The sequence below is a fragment of the Haemorhous mexicanus genome, chromosome 5 (assembly GCF_027477595.1).
Source record: "Haemorhous mexicanus isolate bHaeMex1 chromosome 5, bHaeMex1.pri, whole genome shotgun sequence".
Classification (NCBI taxonomy): Eukaryota; Metazoa; Chordata; class Aves; order Passeriformes; family Fringillidae; genus Haemorhous; species Haemorhous mexicanus.
Genome location: NC_082345.1, coordinates 69607277 through 69623763, shown reverse-complemented (window position 1 = coordinate 69623763; position 16487 = coordinate 69607277). Strand labels below are relative to the sequence as shown.

The following is a 16487-nucleotide window of genomic DNA, read 5'->3' as shown; positions in this document are numbered from 1 at the left end:
CACAGCATGGATAAAACTCTTCAGCCTGGCTAGGGCAGACAAATGCCACAGCCCCAGCCCATCAAGTGCCCTGTCTGCCACCTCCTTTTGTGTTTTGCCTTTTCTTTCCCATGTATTTTACCTCAGGTTAAGTAGCACTCAGAGATTCATCACTTAAAAAAAATTTCCTTTGCTTTTCTTCAGAGATAGGCAGAACACCCTATTTTCTAAGATCTTACCAGAACTGATTTTTTTTATCAGTTTAACCACTTTGCTTTTAAGGTGCTGGAAGAGATTTGGGCACATACCACATGCCAAAGGCATCCAGGGCTCTGTTAAGGAGTCACTGGGATCTGTTACAATTTATACTTCATCTCCAGAAATGGGTCCAGTCAGATCCCACTTTGCAAAGTGCTGGACAAGCTTCTGACTCAGAAGCAAACCTGATCTTAACTCATGTCTGCTGCCCAAGTTTTTGCAAGTATGCAAACCCCCTGTCATTTCTGTCTAATTTCCTTGATCAGGATATACTTTCAACTCCTTGTGCTTCATTTTTTATCTCAACTGTTCTCATTTTCATCTGCAAAGAACAGTAGTATCTATGACACTAAATGTCTGTTTATGTGGTCTGGAAATTTATTGAATAAGGAAGGGTGCAATTATAATTAAATCCCTTAAGAAATATCAGTTTTCTTTCTGAAAATCAAAATATTACTTTTCAAATTGGACTATATCTGAAATGTGCATGGCCAATGGGACATTAGGACTTCAGCTTTTAAAGCTCTGCCTTGTAGATTAAGTTACTGTCAAGAGTTCTGAGTTCTTATTTTTTCAGGAGTTTTGTCAGAGATTGTGGCTCCGTGATGAAAAGCTGATGGTTCAGATGATTTAACCCAAATATCTGAGCCACTTTTGTTAAGAGGCCAATCTAAATGTTTGCTTGTTGAAAAGGGGATCTGACAATGCAACCTCTTCTAAGAAGGTCTTGCATTTTCTTATTGTTTACCATTCTTATCCACATTTCTTATGGAAAGAGTCTGGGTGATAAGCTGGGACTAGACACCCAACTTTTGGATAGCAGCTGAATTGGGAAAGGTGAGGCAGCTTGTGTAGCTCATTTCACTGCAGATGAGGACTGACCTGCATTGTCATGTGGAGAAGAAGTGGTATTTTCAAAACCCTGAGTGATGTGTGTGATTATGGGCAAGATCCCAAGAAGCCATTAGTGATTTATAATTTTGACCATCATGGATTTGGGCTGGTCAGCTCTTGGCCTTCTGTAATAACTCAGTTTTGGTGTAGGAGCTGTTCAAACCTGCCTGAAAATGAGCTATCCCTGAAGTGTGTCAAACTGGGCACCCACCAGGAGGTGACTCCAGTCACTCAGCAAATTCTTCTGAAGAGATTTTGCATGTTTGGGAATTGGGTCTCACTGAGTGACTTTCCATGAGAGGTGGTTCCTCAAAAGCTTTGGTTATTTCTGCAGATGGAACTTAGACTTTCAAGGCACTTGAAAAGTTATTAAAAAATGTTAGAAAGCCTGTCTGAGGCAACCTGCTCTCATTTTGCAGAAACAATGAATTATGAGCTGTGTTTGTGGCTGACTAATATGTTAATCCTGCTGAGATTTAAAATTCTTGCTCTAAGTCCCAATCCCTCTTCACATAAAATTTTCTTGTACTTCCCTGCCATACAAATTCAGAGCTGAATCCTGGATATGTGGCTGGTCCCTGTACACCCCACCTCACTGCCTGTTTTCATTTTCTGTAGTGCTTTTATCAAAGGTCATTTCACAACTTTCATCTCTGCTCTGCCAGAAATCCAGTAGTTTCAGATCTCACCAAAGCCACCTGTTCCTCTTAGCCCTGTGCAAGACCACAGCATTTAAGTAAGCAATAAATTTCCACGTTGAATTTTGACCTATGAGTCAAAGGTTGGAAAATATTCAATAAGCCTTCAGAATATCCTTATTAGCCATAAGCTACCTCAGGAGCCTTTAGGCAGTATCATGAGTAATCAGGGAAAAATAAAGCATGGGAATCACTCTGAACAGGGTTAGCTCAGGGAGAAGCATGTGAGAGAGCAATTTCTCAGCTCTGTTGCCAAATCCTGACAAAGACTTGTGTTACCCTCTGCTAAGCATAAACTGCATTATTACCCATGGCAGATATCTAAATCTGACTCAGCAACATGAAATAAGAATGACAGGAGCACAGCAAGTCAGCAATCCTGCACTGAAACCCTGCTCTACTTCAGAAAAAGCCTCAAACTTCAGAGTCTTGGCTGACCAGAGCAAGATGAACACTGGAGGAATGTGAGAAAAAATGGAAAGAAGTTGTTTTCACCCCAGGATTCAGTGGAAGAAGAACCTTGGTCTTGTGGAGAAGCTGCTTCTTGTGCATCTCAGCCTGTTTGTACTGTGAGGAGGGTACTTGGGAGGTTTTGACTTCAGGAGAGGGGCTGGCTTGGCCCTTCGTGTGCAGCACAGGCTGTTATGAGGAGCAGGCACCCTCATGACTTGTACAGTGTGAACAACAGGCTTAAAGTATCAGAGCAATCCCCATCACCTGAGCTCTTTGCAGGAGCATGGATTGCAGTTTTTGGCATCCAGCAGCTGCATTTTTAGGGGGCTTATCAGCATAGCTGTTCTCCCTGAGGGTAATGGCATAGTGTTCTGAAAGGGTTCCAAATGTTCTGCTCTGCACCTTTTCTTAAAACCTCCATTTGAAACAAACCTTTGAACTTTTTCTCTTATTAAAAGCAAAACATAACTCAGCCAAAAAGAAGCTAACAGAAAGACAGCAGGATCATTTGGGGAAGCACACCTTCATGTACCTGAAGGTGGAATGAGCCTCCCCCTTGTACCTGGCATGGTGGCAATGCTGATTTAGCCTGAAACACCTTCCTGGATGTGAAGGAAGGGTCCAGGTTTGCTCCCTTGGTTTCCCTGTCTGCGTGACTGTGGCCACACTCTCTTCACAGAGAGCAGCAGGCATAACTTCCCAAGGATTGTTTTTTTCCTGGAAAGGCAGTGAGAAACACAGAGAGAAGAAGAGAAAACAATTCTTATCTCTATTCACTGCTCCTGTTGTTTTGCACCTGTGGAATGTGTTATGGAGATTGATTAGCCAAAGTGATTTGTCAGCTGGATTCTGCTAAGGATTGTTTTGTTTCCTTGGCCAACTGGGTCAAAACTGTGTCCTGACTTCTCAGACAGTCATGGAATTTTCTTTAGTATCTTTTGTATAGTATAGAATAGTATAATATCTCTTTAGTATAGTTATAATATAGTATTAGTATAATATAGTATAGTGTTAATAAAGCAATTGTTCAGTATTCTGAATCATGGAATCAGAGCACATTATTCTCAGCATCAGGGGCTCCCTGCATACAATAGGTGACCACTGTTTATGGTTTGAGCCCAGAGTGATTCCCTGGGGATGTGTGACAGTGGAAGCCATTGCTCAGCTGGCATCTCCCCAGCTCCAGAAATGGGAGATTTGGCTTTCCCCTTCTCCTTTCTGCTGTTTTGTCTCCCCAGCCACCTGTGTTGATCCTTTAGTGCTGTCAGCTCCTGGATTTTCTTCATTGTGTCTCCTCATTTGCTTCTTGGCACTGGTCTGCCTTCATTCCTGAGAGCTTCTCTGACTTGTTTTTCAGTTCATTAAATATTTCCATTTTTCTGTGTATCAGAGACAGATTATGCTGAGCTATGTCCTCCTATTCCTCTCTGCTTATTGGAACAAAAATCAAAAGCAGCCATTTGGCCTTAAAAGGAGTATTTAAACCTCCTACCTTTCTTTGTTAATGCTTACCCTGTATTGCTCTTACCTGTTTCAGAGCTGCCATCCAGAGCAGCAGCTATCAGTGCTCTTCACTCCTTTAAAACAGACAGAAATGCCCCAGCACAGCTTTGATGTTTTAAGAGGGAAAATCTTTATATAGTTCACATCCCCTCATCTCAGAATTGTTTTCTGTTATGTTAATGTGGCATATCTGTATAATGTCAGGAGCTCACTGGTGCTCAGCAGCCATTTGCATAATATTTCCTTTAGGAGCTATGAGATGTGTAATGTTTACCAGTCTTGAAAGTTATGTAAACAGGCACAGACAGTCAGAGGCAGAGGAGAATGTGAATAAAATACTGGGAATTTGGAAGGACTGAAGAGTTGGAAGACATCTAAGCACATAAAGACAGGACAACTTTAACTCCCTTCTTCCTCATATTTTGCCACAAACTTTGACTACAAGGGAAGGAACAAACCAGGAAACTGTCTCATTTCTTATGCAGTGGTCTCAATTTCCAATTCACATGCAGTGGTCCCAGTTTGCTGAATGACTTGAAAACTGGGGTAGTATTTAACCTGTGCTGCAGATTGGGACATATCCAATCTTTAAGAGTCTTCATAATGTGGTTGGCACCTATAATTTTCCCCACATTCCCCTGAATTTTCTTCAGTTTTGCAACATGTCCCTGGTGAAATTTGACCCTTTCCATCACTGTTCTCCTTGTGGAAATGCAGATGCCCTCACCTGCCTTATGCACTCTTTTCCTCCAGTCCCATTTGTGAGCCCTCATGCCAAAGCACTAGAAAGTCTTTTTTTATTCTCATTATCTCTTCTTGTTCCATTCCTTGCTGGCAGTATTGACCTTGGCTTTTTTTTGTTGGCTTGTGTGGATTAAGAAGATAAGTCTTTGAAGAGTCCTACCAGTACAGCAGAGGATAGGTAGCTACTAAATGTGGGGCTTGAGTTTTAATATATCTCTGTGTTTCACAATTTGTTTTTTGCTCTTCTTCACTAAGTGCTTTGGAGCTGGAGAGACTCCTAGGAGTGGAAGGTGTGACTCCCAAGAAATATTTTTGTTGGGATTTGTCACTTCATTACTTTTTTCCCAGCATTTAAACTCCAAATTACTCAAAGGAAATACTGTACTTTTTAAAACCCAGTATGGCAAGTCTTCTTTAGGAATGCCACAATTAGTGATTTCTTGCATTATTGAGGATGTTTTGGTTTGAAAAAGGCAAGAGCTTCTTTACATGAAAAAGATTAGGGTCACAGGGGTTTAAAATTTAGGTTTAAACATTTGCACTGCAATGTCCCAACAGGGAAACATAATACTCCAGGATTCCAAAGTCTCAGTAGTATAAGATAGTAAAGCAGATGCACAAGGAGTTTAAATAAATTGCCAGGCTCTTTCTTCTAGCAAAATTCAGACTATGATGGTTGTATAGAGGCAGGAGGCTCAGTTCCTTTGTGCCCATGTCCAATTCCTGCAGCTTTTAATTTCTCCCTGTGAGGTGTCTGTGTTCCCAGAGGCAGAAGGACAAATGAGTCCCTCTGACTCTGACATCCAGCAGGCTTTGGAAAGCAGCTGCTGGAAGAAGTGGTGGCTGCTCTCCTTCCTCTCCTGCAGATGTAGCTTATCTCCTCCCTGACTCACTGCCCTTTCTGAGCTGCCTCTGGAGCTGCCCTGTCTGGCAGAGCCAAGCTGTGATGCTGTCAGGGAGAATCTGCATCTCTGCACCCGTGCAAATCTCGGCCTCATTTTCCTCCTAAACAGGGAGGTGATGGCCCTCTGCCTCTCACACATTTTTCTGTGCTTTGTTTTGTTTTTTGTGCCTGGAGACAAAAAAAAAAAAAAGTGAATTTGCTCTGCTTTCAGAGTCATCCTTTCTCGTGAGCATGTGACCTTCAAAAACCTCAGGACACATTTGCAAACACAAGGGTTATGTGTGGAGAGCAAAACAAGGTCTTGGGGGTCTCCAAGTTTCAGAGTCCTACCTTTTGACCATATTCAAATGTCTGGCCTTATAACATATGCTTGTTTGGCTTTTTATTTTCAGCCCCTGAAGTGCTGGCCCAGAAGCCCTACAGCAAAGCCGTGGACTGCTGGTCCATCGGGGTCATCGCCTACATCCTGTGAGTACCCTGGAGTGCTGGCACCTTGGGGACCTGCAGCTTGCTCTCCCACCATGGAGTTACCTGCTCAGCCTGGGGCAAAATAACTCACCCCTGACACTTGTCATGCAGGGGAGCATGTGCCCTGGACACCTCCTCCTCTCGGGTTTCTGTGGTTGAAATGACTTCTGAGGTATTAGAAAGTCTTTTTTTTCCAGCCTTGTGACCAAAGAAAAAGTCAAGATTCGTCAGTTTTGCTTTTCAAGGTTGTTTATTTTTTCTTATTTATTCCATTCTTTCTCTGCCCTGCTGAGGTCTGTCCAGCAGGTTGGGTTGTGGCACAGCACCTGCCCTTGGGGTGGTGTTAGCTTTTTATACTAAGAACTACATGTACTTTATTTACAATCATTTTACAATACTTATTTCCTATGTTAGACAGTCTATTTCTATTTTAGACCAATCAAAAGTGCTGCTATCACAGCAGAAGATGGAGGACAAGAAGAAGAAGAAAGACAGGACATGCCCAGATTCCTCCATCTCGCCTCTTGAGCCCCCATTCTAAAACCCCAAAATTCTACTTTTTCACCCTGTGACAAATTAACTATCATTCTACTCAAACTCTTGTGGCCTGTAAATCCTCACACAAAGTTGGTAATTGTTTCTACAGACTAAAATCAAAGGCACAGGTGTTTTTGACTCTGTGCCAAGGTCTCTGAGCCCCCTGCCAGGGTCTCGAATTACCCAGAGCTGCCAGAGGAATGTCCTGGGTCCTGACAACCTCCCAGCTGCATAAAGGCTGAAATTTGAGCAAAAGTGGTAGGAAATGGACTAGTACCCTTCAGCTGTCAAAATCCTTGCTCCCCCCAGAACTACACTGTGTGCAGGAATGTGGGATTGTCCAGGTTGTGACATTATTGAAGTTATTGTTGTCCCCTGCTCAGATTGGCTTTGAGAAGAAACAAATCTGGCTGTGTCCACTGAGCTGCCACAGAAACAAATGTCTTTTCCTGACAGCATTACCACTGCTCTATTTTTTTTTACTTTCCCCTTTTACACAACTGTCATAACTGTTATACAAGACTGAAGGAAAAAGCAGCTCCAATAAGGCACAGCATTAAAGCATTCCTACTTTGTTCTCCTTTTCCTTATGCAGACATTTCATGGCTTGTCAACATGAATAACTTTTTGATGGTGCTGTAGAACTATTTTTGCCAGGACATACCTCATTGCTGTGCTATCCACTCTGTACAATGTTCATTCTTTACATTTGCATTACATTTGCATAATTTATATGCTACCCAAAACAAGGAGGTTTTGTATTAAATAGTATAGGAAGGCAGCTTGGTTTATTGCATGTGTGTTTGTTTATTTACACCAAAATCCTGCCTGAAATCATTAGTTTTATGACTGTCTATTTTGAAAACTTGTTGAGTACAAAACTTACATGGGAATGGATTTCTCTTGGAGCAGCCATCAATAGCAGGATGCAAAAAACTTTTGCTAAACAAAGCAAAAATCAACAGTGCTGATTCTGACTTTGGTTCAAAGCCCAGCGGGACCTACTACAGCAGTGAGGAAGAGACAGACATGCCAAATTACCTTGAAGGCTGATTCACAAACCATTCCTTAGTGCTTATTTAGATGCAGATGGTGTGTGCTGACTCGAAATTACCTTTTTTCACAACCAGATCTGATCATGGAAGTCCTAAGGGATGGATTTTTGACATTGTCAGTCCTTGCCAGCCATGGCAGGACACGGTTAGAATCTTTTCTGATGCTTTTAGGCCTAAGCTGAGTACCAGATTCAGAGAGTGGGAAAAGGAGGATGCAAGTGGGAGACAGCACTACTCTGCCTCACATCCAGGCTCAGCTGCTGCCTGGGTTCAGTTTATTGCCAAATATCCACCATGGAAATGTGTGTCCATCTGGCAGCCCAGGGGAGGGCTGGGAACTGCTGCATGTGGCTGCCTGGAGATAAACCTGGCTCTGCTTTCCTCCAGGTTGTCAGTCCCACGTGTCCATGGCTCATGCTCCAAAGGTCTTTTGTGCTGGCAGACCTGTGGTCTTATTTCACTTGTTGCCTTCATGGGTCTTGCTGGGGAATAGGGGTGAGACAGTGCTAGGCAAGGTGTCCTCCACACCCACTTCATGAACACTGCTTCAACAGGTGGAAGATTTTAATCTCCTCTATAATCTTTCCCCCTTCCTAAGCAAGGCTGCTCTTTCTGCAAGGTTCAGCTCTGTTTCCTGCTCTGTTTTCCAAATCAGCATGTGCTCAGCTTGTTGGGCAAGGCATGCACACTCCTCAAATTTAAATTCCCTATTCACTACACAGGGAATTCCCAGCCCAGAAGGCTTAAATCATCTCAGTAAGAATGAGCCTCTATGAATTCCTGTTTGCAGGACAAGGAAACCTTTTCAGGGTTTCTGTGCTTCAGGTAATAAGGTCTTGATTTGTATTTTGTACAGCCCAAATAAGTGGCAATAACACATTGCTGTAGAAGGAGCCTGTTAATGTCTTTGCCAGATTGTTACAGCTTGGGTGGGATTGGGTCTGAGACCAAACCAGCTCTTTCAATGTGTAAGCCACATCCTTCAGCTCCTGTAGCAGTCAGCAGCACTCCTGGGCTCCCTTTGGTTAGCCCCCCACAGCCCATGGCATCAGGGGCTCTGTGCACTCCAGAGTCGCTGGGCACCTCAGCCCAACCTGAGTGGATGCCAGCAGCCATTTCACCAGGGTGGGCTGTTCAGTTGCCTAAACTTGCACATTTAGTGCCATGCTGGGGGGTCCAGGGCAGCCACAAGGATTTGGAAAATGTAACACATTGCAGAGACCTTCCATCTGGAGAGGCAGATGGATCCAAGCCTGAGACCATGGGCCATGTCAAACAGCACCAGATGCTCCTGCTGAGGTGACTGGATCACACCCTGCTCCCTGCTCCCACAGTGTGGATTCATCTGCCTTGTGGTACATTTACATCACTCTCCAGCCTCCCTTGACTCCCTCTCTGCTGAGTGCAATGTGAGCTGAGAAAGCCAGCCCACACCTCACATGTCCTAACCTTGGTCTGGATCTCATCCTTGCTCCCAGGAATAGCCAGAAGCTGCAGATGTGGTCTCTTAACAGAGTGAATGTCTGGAATACAGTAAAAAGAGAGGGAGGAGGAGGGAATTATCCCTGGTGGAGTGTCTGATACAGCCAATGATGGGCCCTGGTTTAACACCCAGGTTTGTGGCCTCAGCAGTGCCACAGCACCAGTGCCAGCGGGGGCTCCCAGTGTGACATGGCACTGAGATGCCACCAGGACCTGGTGAAATGCTGGGAGTTAAACCTGCCCTGGGCAGGAGTTATTAGCTCCAATATGTAGCTGCAGCCATTTGGAGATGCCATTTCCAGCTCCACAATCAGCACAGCTGGAGCTGCTTGCACATGCCCAAACCAGCTGGAGATGCATTTCTGCATGTGGCAATCCAAGCACAACGTCCTGCTTCATCTCCTCACCTCTCCCACAGATCCTCTCTGCCACTCTGGACAGACTGTTGTCATTTAAGAAGATGGAAACTCAAAGGAAACCAGCACAGAAGTCAGGCATAAATTAAAGATGCTTTGAGCTAATATTACTACAAGTGGTTTGAGTGCCTCCAGACCCGAGCTCAGTCTCACTTGAGAGCCCTCAATTCATGACACTGGAAGAACAAACTGTTTCTGTGGCACTGCTGCTGTAGAGAAATATTTGTTTCCGTGATCTGCAAGGATGTCTTGGGACAGAATACTTGTGTTTCAGTGCCAGTCTCCAGTGCTTCTCCTTAATGACAGCCAGATTGCAGAGGCTGCACCAGTGGAGTTTTTATCAAAACCTGTTTTGCATGAGAAGTCATTATTCATAAAAACTAATTTTAGAGCCTGAAATTTCCTCTTATTCCAGTTGCAGTATTTCTCAATTTGAAACAGCTTCACTGTTGAGCTCGGCCTTCCACTTATCACAAGGTAGTTTTGATAAAGTGTCCAGCTTTAAGATATAAAGCATAAGAAGAGCAAGAGACTTCACTGGATTCCCAGCAGCTGGATTTGGGGCCTTTCTGGGTCAGATAAGGGATTACAAAAGCTTGGGGAAAATACTGATCACATGCATACCTTATATAGAGAAGATTAGGTTAATTTATGCAAAAAATAGAAAATCATATTTTGAAGCTGGAAAAGAACCTGGGGGCACAAATGCTCTGCCTCAGCCCCTGGTTATCCATGGTCTTCTGCAATAGGTCAAACACATTTTGCCTTGAATTTTCTTCTGTTTCCACTCACTGTTTGGACAGAGAGTTACTGGTTTGTTATTGTTTATAAAAAATTACCTATCTGGAGATAAATCTTGGATCAAACTTTCATACTTTGCTGCTGAGCTGCTTTTGATGCTCAAGTAGATGTGCATGAATCATCAGTGGTGCTTGTGTGGAAGGATTAACCAGGGACAGTACAAACTATATTGTGCCCAAAGAAGGTTCCACCATCACCCTAGGAGTCATCCATTGGGAAAAAGTGGTCAGTCATCTTTCCTGCTTTGCATCACACACAGTGATGCAAAGCAGGAAAAAAAGTGCAAAAAAGTGAGGAATAACTTCCTTGCTCAGCACTGGAAGGAGAAAGTGGTGGCAGAGGACACAGTCATTTTGGGTTGCTCAAGAAAACTCAGCTAACATTGGGAGAACAGCCCCAGATGATCATTCCTCATTGCTTGCTTCTTAATTTGTGTGTGATCCCCTATGCTGATATGTCCTTGTCCACAGCTTTGTGGGGGCACCAGTGTCAGCCAATATCAGGGACTGCTCCCAAAATATACAAAAGAAATACATGTGTTTATCCCTATAAATAGCACTTGGATGATTTCCCACACCATTCATCTCAGGTCTTTGAGCAGCTACTGAATTCTTTGTTCTAATCTGGCTGTAAAATTGTTTGTAAAACTGACCCTGGGGGCTCTTGTGTTACAGACTGGACACTGACCATGTGAATGAGTTATTTAGCCTTTAGTATCACCCCAAATAATGGGATCTGCAGGGGTTTTCTTTCTCTGCCTGGTGAAGAAAAGATGTTCCTGCTATTCCTCTTGTGGTCTCAGGATCACTTTTAGAAATTACTTCTGGCAATATCTTTCTCTTGTACATCCACCTGTGTTCTTTTTATCTGCATCCCATTATTTTTAAGGCAAGGCTGGGAATAGGAGTTTAGGGGGAAATCTGTTGGTTATGTGATAAGGTTGCTAAATAATTCTGAAAACCTTTTATTTGGTGAAACTGCAAGAAAATGATGACAACTAATAGCTGCCTGAAACTCCCCCAGGACAGTGCAGGATTTTTTCACATCAAGGACAGAGGGGTTATTTTTGCATTTCTGCATATCTGAAGAAAAGCAGCAGAACCTCTGATAGTGAGGTCATTTTATTCACACAGAAATGTCCCAGCAGATGGAAATGAAGTCGGTGGGATTTTGATTCTGTAAGAATTAACCAAAAAACTCATTATGGACTTTGGAAAGTGGCCCAGTTGCTGGAAGTCCAGCAAGATTTCCTCCAGCCATAAATTGCAAGATAGGCTGATTTGCTGGGGCTTTCCCATCCCTTCTGCAAAGCCAATAATGTTAAACCTTAAGTTACATTAAAACTTCCATGTCTTCCTAAGCTCTGTTTTTAAGGGAAAGGACAGCAAGGCTGCACATAAAATACCTGTATTTTGGCTCTTAACCTACCCCTGTGCCAGGGTGCCCCAATGTTCCCCTCCCACATTCCACCTCTTCTGACCTACAGGGTTTGCTCCCTTCTCACCTGCTTTCTGGTGTAGGTCCTCATTGATTTGCCTCCCAGAGGAGCATCCTTACATCCCCCTGTGCAGGAGGTTCATCCCATCCCTGGCCAAGCCAGGATCAGCCCCTGGGCTCACTCAGCTCTCAGGAGAGGCTGAATTGGGAGGATCTCCCTGCCATTTCCTGCAGTGGCAATGAATCCTTCTCAGCCTCTTCCTAGCAAGGGAAAAGCTGTGCCAAAAGAGGCTGTTTTCTGCCCTGTGCCCAGCTCCTGGCAGTTCTGGTGCCCTCCTGCATGACCCTGTCTCTCCTTGTGCATCAGCATGGGCTGCAGTGTCCTCCTGGACACAGAGGCTGATTCCCCAGCTGTGTAGATACTCCAGCCATGCAGAGGAGCTGGACTGAAAGGCTCTGGAGAGGCTGAGGTTCTTGCTGGGACTCATATCTGTGCTCCCCCCTTGCAGGGTTGTTGCCCTCCAGCTCTGTGCTGCTTAGCAGTTCACTCCTACCTTTTGCTGCCACAAGTGTGTATAAATCACAGCAGTCCTAACTTGTGCTCTTGTACCTCTGCCAAGGTAATTAGCACAGTGCACATTTGAAGAGAGTTATTTCTCTCTCCAGAGCAGCCTGCCAGTGCCTCAGCATGCACAGCACTGTCTGCTTGCCTTCAAATGCTTTATCAGAGCACTTTGGGTTTGTCTAAAGAAAGTGCTGAGGAAGGCAAGAAATTAATGAAGGGCTGTCAGGCTTCTTAAATGCAGCCCCCTGAATCTCACAGGGAGGAGGGGACAGAGCTATGGCTTCAAGTGGATCTTTTTTCTTCTTTCTTTCTTTCTTCTTTCTTTTTTCTATTTTCTTTTTTCTTTTTTTTTCTCTTTTTTCTTTTTTTTTTATTTTCTTTTTTCTTTTTTCCTTTTTCTTTTTCTTTTTCTTTTTCTCCAACCTGAGTATCTCTACCCCAGTGCTCATCCTACCAGTTGCAGTGGTGGTGTTGTCAGCTCCATCATTTCCCCTCAGTAAAGCACCCAAAATCTTGAGGGTTGTGACAAAAGAGGAGGAAGGAGAAAATCAGTTCATGTGCATCCCACCCCAAGACTGTGGGGTGTGAGCACTGATAATTATTACACTAAAACAAGTAATTTATAATTTCTTCACAGATACCAGTAGAGCTGGACACTGATTGTGGATCCAATCTCTTCATTAAGCACCAGATGTTTTTCCTCTGTTGTCTGTGTACAAAGTGGCTTTTTGGCATGTGCTAAATTCAGCATTTTTAGGGACCCTTCTCTTACACCACCTGCACCATGGGGTTTCCAACAGGAGACCCAGCCCCAGGCACCAGCAGGTGCCCATCAAGTAGGTGCCCCCCTGCTCTGGACATACACACCAGGTTATCTTCCTGGTTTGATAATGGCAGTCATCCAGTGGGACACAAATGAGGACTGGCTCATCTTCTCTCTGAGCTAAAGAAGAGATTTCTGGTTCAGCTGAACCACAGTGGGTTCATCATCACACTGCAAATTTCAGTGGAGTTCTCCCAGGTCAGTGTGGCTTTGACGCAGATCAACATCTCAGTATTTAAATTATTTATCAAGCACACTGGCTCTTCAGAGCTAACAAAAACATTGCTCCTTTCACCCTCAAGTGTTGAGTTGGTTCAAATAACCTCCAGGGCAGGCGGCTGGCTTTGGGTTATAAATAACTCAAGTATTTCATTTCTTGCAGTTTCCCCCCCTTGCTCTGCTGCTGTTTCTGAGCTAGATCCACAGTCTGTCTGTAATGGCTGGCTCTCTCCAATTAAATGCTTTATTGAGGCTGATTGACTCAGATTTAAAAAAAAAAAAACTGTAGGAAAAATATAATTTCAATACCAGCAAAGTATGTGGAAGAATGATTTAGACCACAGATCAGTGACAAGAGGAAAAAAAAATGTATCATCTCTACACAGAGGCAGGAAGGGCTGTTTAACTGTGAGCAGGATGGGTTTGCTAAAACCTTGGGCCAGCCCCAGGTAAATCTGGCACTTTGCAACATTGGTGTTAAAACTTGAAGACGGGTTGTCTCTGCTGGCATATCCATGCAGAGTGGGACAGAATACTGCCTGCAGCACCAGCAGGGTGTGAGGGATCTCTGACACACGAGTTTCATCACTGCACTTGCTTAATGCAGTGCTGGATGTGCTTTCCCACATCCAGCCCTGCCTCAGCAGGGCTGTCCTGCTCTGCAGCACTTGGAGGGTGCACCCTGAATGTATTAGCTCAAACTAGGCAAAAAAGTTCAATGTCCTGTTTGTCCTGGGGCTAGGTTTTCTGAGAAATCTGACTATAAACACTGAAAACCAGGGCAGGACAGTTATCAGCCTCAGGCAAGGCAGGCAGTTGGATGTGGTCAACAAAATCACTTGCAGGAGTGAGGAAGGGAGAGGCTCTCCCTGTGTCTGCAGCAGCAGCAGCAGGTCCATGGGCAGCCCTTGCAAGCTCTGCTGCAGAGGTGCATGGGCTCCTGGGCATCCTCCTCACTGTGCCTGGGACACAGAGCCCAGCACATCCTGCAGATGCATTCTGCCCTCTGCCTGGAAGCTCTGCAGGGCTCCTTGTCCTGCTCTGCTCCAGGTCTTCTGGATGTGCTGAGGGATTAGAGGGACTGATGCTCTGTGGATGTAGGGTTTAGCTCATGAAATCTCCTCTTAGCACTTGTACAGGAGAGGATGGCAGGGGTCATGTCTGTGTAACAGAACTATTCCTCTGGTTAAACACTCTAAAGCATGCAGAGAGGGGCCAGGATATCTGCATGAGGCAGCATGGGGTCAACAGCACCAGGCTTCCAGGCAGAATTCTGCCTTGTCCAGGGCAGTGCCAATCTTCAGAAGTGGCTTTACATGTCCCTGAAGAAACCTCTCTAGTGGTAGCACTTGCCTGCTTGAAAAATTACTGGGACAAGCCTTAAGTGAGAGTTTCTCCTTCTCCCTCCCTCCTTCTTACCTTCTGGACAGAGATGGCTCCAGGGGTCACCTCTCTCTTTTCCTGTTCTCCACCAGGCTCTGTGGATATCCCCCTTTCTATGATGAAAATGACTCCAAACTCTTTGAGCAGATCCTTAAGGCAGAGTATGAGTTTGACTCTCCATACTGGGATGACATCTCAGAGTCTGGTAAGTAGCTACTGCTCTTTGAATTTAAATGCAACAAGCATGCATGCACCTGTGCCTATTGCATGCATCCCCCCTGGGCATGAAATGCACCCTCCATCATGTGCAGAGATCCTTTTAACTGAACACCAGTGGGAATGTGCATTTCTTTTGGCTCAAATACTCATGGGAGTTTGTTTCTGCAGCAGGCAAATTAGGTATGTCAGTCACACAAAAAGCACTAAAACATAGCTAAAACAGCAGATAAAGATGGCAGAAGACTGTCCCAAAAAGAAAAAGCAGCTTAATTTCTTCACTGTGTCCTAATGAAAAGCAGATTGTTAATGTGCCATTAATAATAAGGTGGCAAATGAGTTTGGCTCTGTTGCTGACACTTCATTGCAGCTCCAAAGCAAGTCCTCACTCTGTGCAGCAAAAAACCAAGAAATTAATGGCTCAAAAATGAGGCAGGTGAGCAGATCTAGAAACTGGAAGGACAGTCCACGTGGGTGAATGTTCCCCATCCAGTGCAGGAGAGATTTAACCCCGAGTACGCACCCGCCCCTGTTCCAGTGAGCCTGGCAGAGGGGCAGATCCCCACACGTGTTACAGGTAGATGTTCCAAGGGCTTCTGGCTCCAGCGTGGGTCTGTGTCCAGGGGTGACAGCAGGGGACATTCAGCCTTGCACCTGCATGTGTCCTTGCCACACTGTTTAGTCTCCAAGAGGTCACCCAAGCTCAGTGTCCTTGCTCTGTCCAACCCAGGGAAACATCTGCTACTTCATGCAGAAGAAGAAATGAATTTTAGGAATATTCCATCATGTAAAAATATCCCTATAAATGCAGTTTTCTGATTTATTAGTGCTACTGATTGAGGCCGGGGAGATAAAAATTGAGTGTTTTTATTATAAGGATCATTATATATTCTCTTATCTCCACACAGAGCAACATTTTATGCTGCTTACATCTGCAGTCCAGATATCATTGTGATGGATTGCTCAAAAATAAATGTGATGAGAAGTTTTTTTTTAAACTAATAAGGATTTTTAGAGAAAATATGAAGGTCTGCTGGCAGACCCTTCTGTCTCATGGGGGAAAGTCCATCACCTAAATCAGCACAAAGATTTTCCTGCCATATTTGGCTTTGCTGTGGCTCCTTCAGCTACACTGTCCTGAAGCTGCTGGACGCACGCCACGCTGCAATCTCCGTTCCTTCCATTATGGTGTCAATTAAAAACACACTGCCTCCTGCTCCAGGGAGTCCATTTGCCTTGCTGAATTCCTCCTAAATAGGGAACATGTCCTCACAGCTGTCCATGTGCTTGGAATGAGCAATGTGAAGCTCCTCTTACTGTGGCATCTGACCTCCTCCCTCTCCCCTCAGCTGACCAGCACATCCAGTGCATGTGGCCACATTCAGACCACTAAGATGATGCAGCACGTGGCTGATCAGGGACCCAGAGTTGTGCACTGCTGACTGAATTATCCATCCCACTCCTAAATATACCTGCAGGAGTAAATGCCTTCAGCTTTTATCTGATACACTAAATAGCTCAGGTTTTCTCCTAAGTCACCTTGGTTCTATCTATACTAATAAATGACAAATGACCCAGGGCTGTTTTCTTGTGCTGTGGTCAGATGGCACTTGGTGGCCTGATCAGTGCTGTTGAATGTGGCAGCAGAACTG

The 16487-nt window shown here is 44.5% G+C and overlaps 1 protein-coding gene across 2 annotated transcripts in view; it reads left to right on the top strand.

The window, feature by feature from the left end:
* Positions 1-16487, top strand: part of CAMK1D (calcium/calmodulin dependent protein kinase ID) — a 217509-nt gene that overhangs the window by 179567 nt on the left and 21455 nt on the right. For both annotated transcript variants that reach the window (XM_059847499.1, XM_059847498.1), the window contains 2 exons: positions 5826-5901; positions 14712-14824. In XM_059847499.1, coding sequence (XP_059703482.1) covers positions 5826-5901; positions 14712-14824 — 189 coding nt within the window. The remainder of the gene's footprint in view (positions 1-5825; positions 5902-14711; positions 14825-16487) is intronic.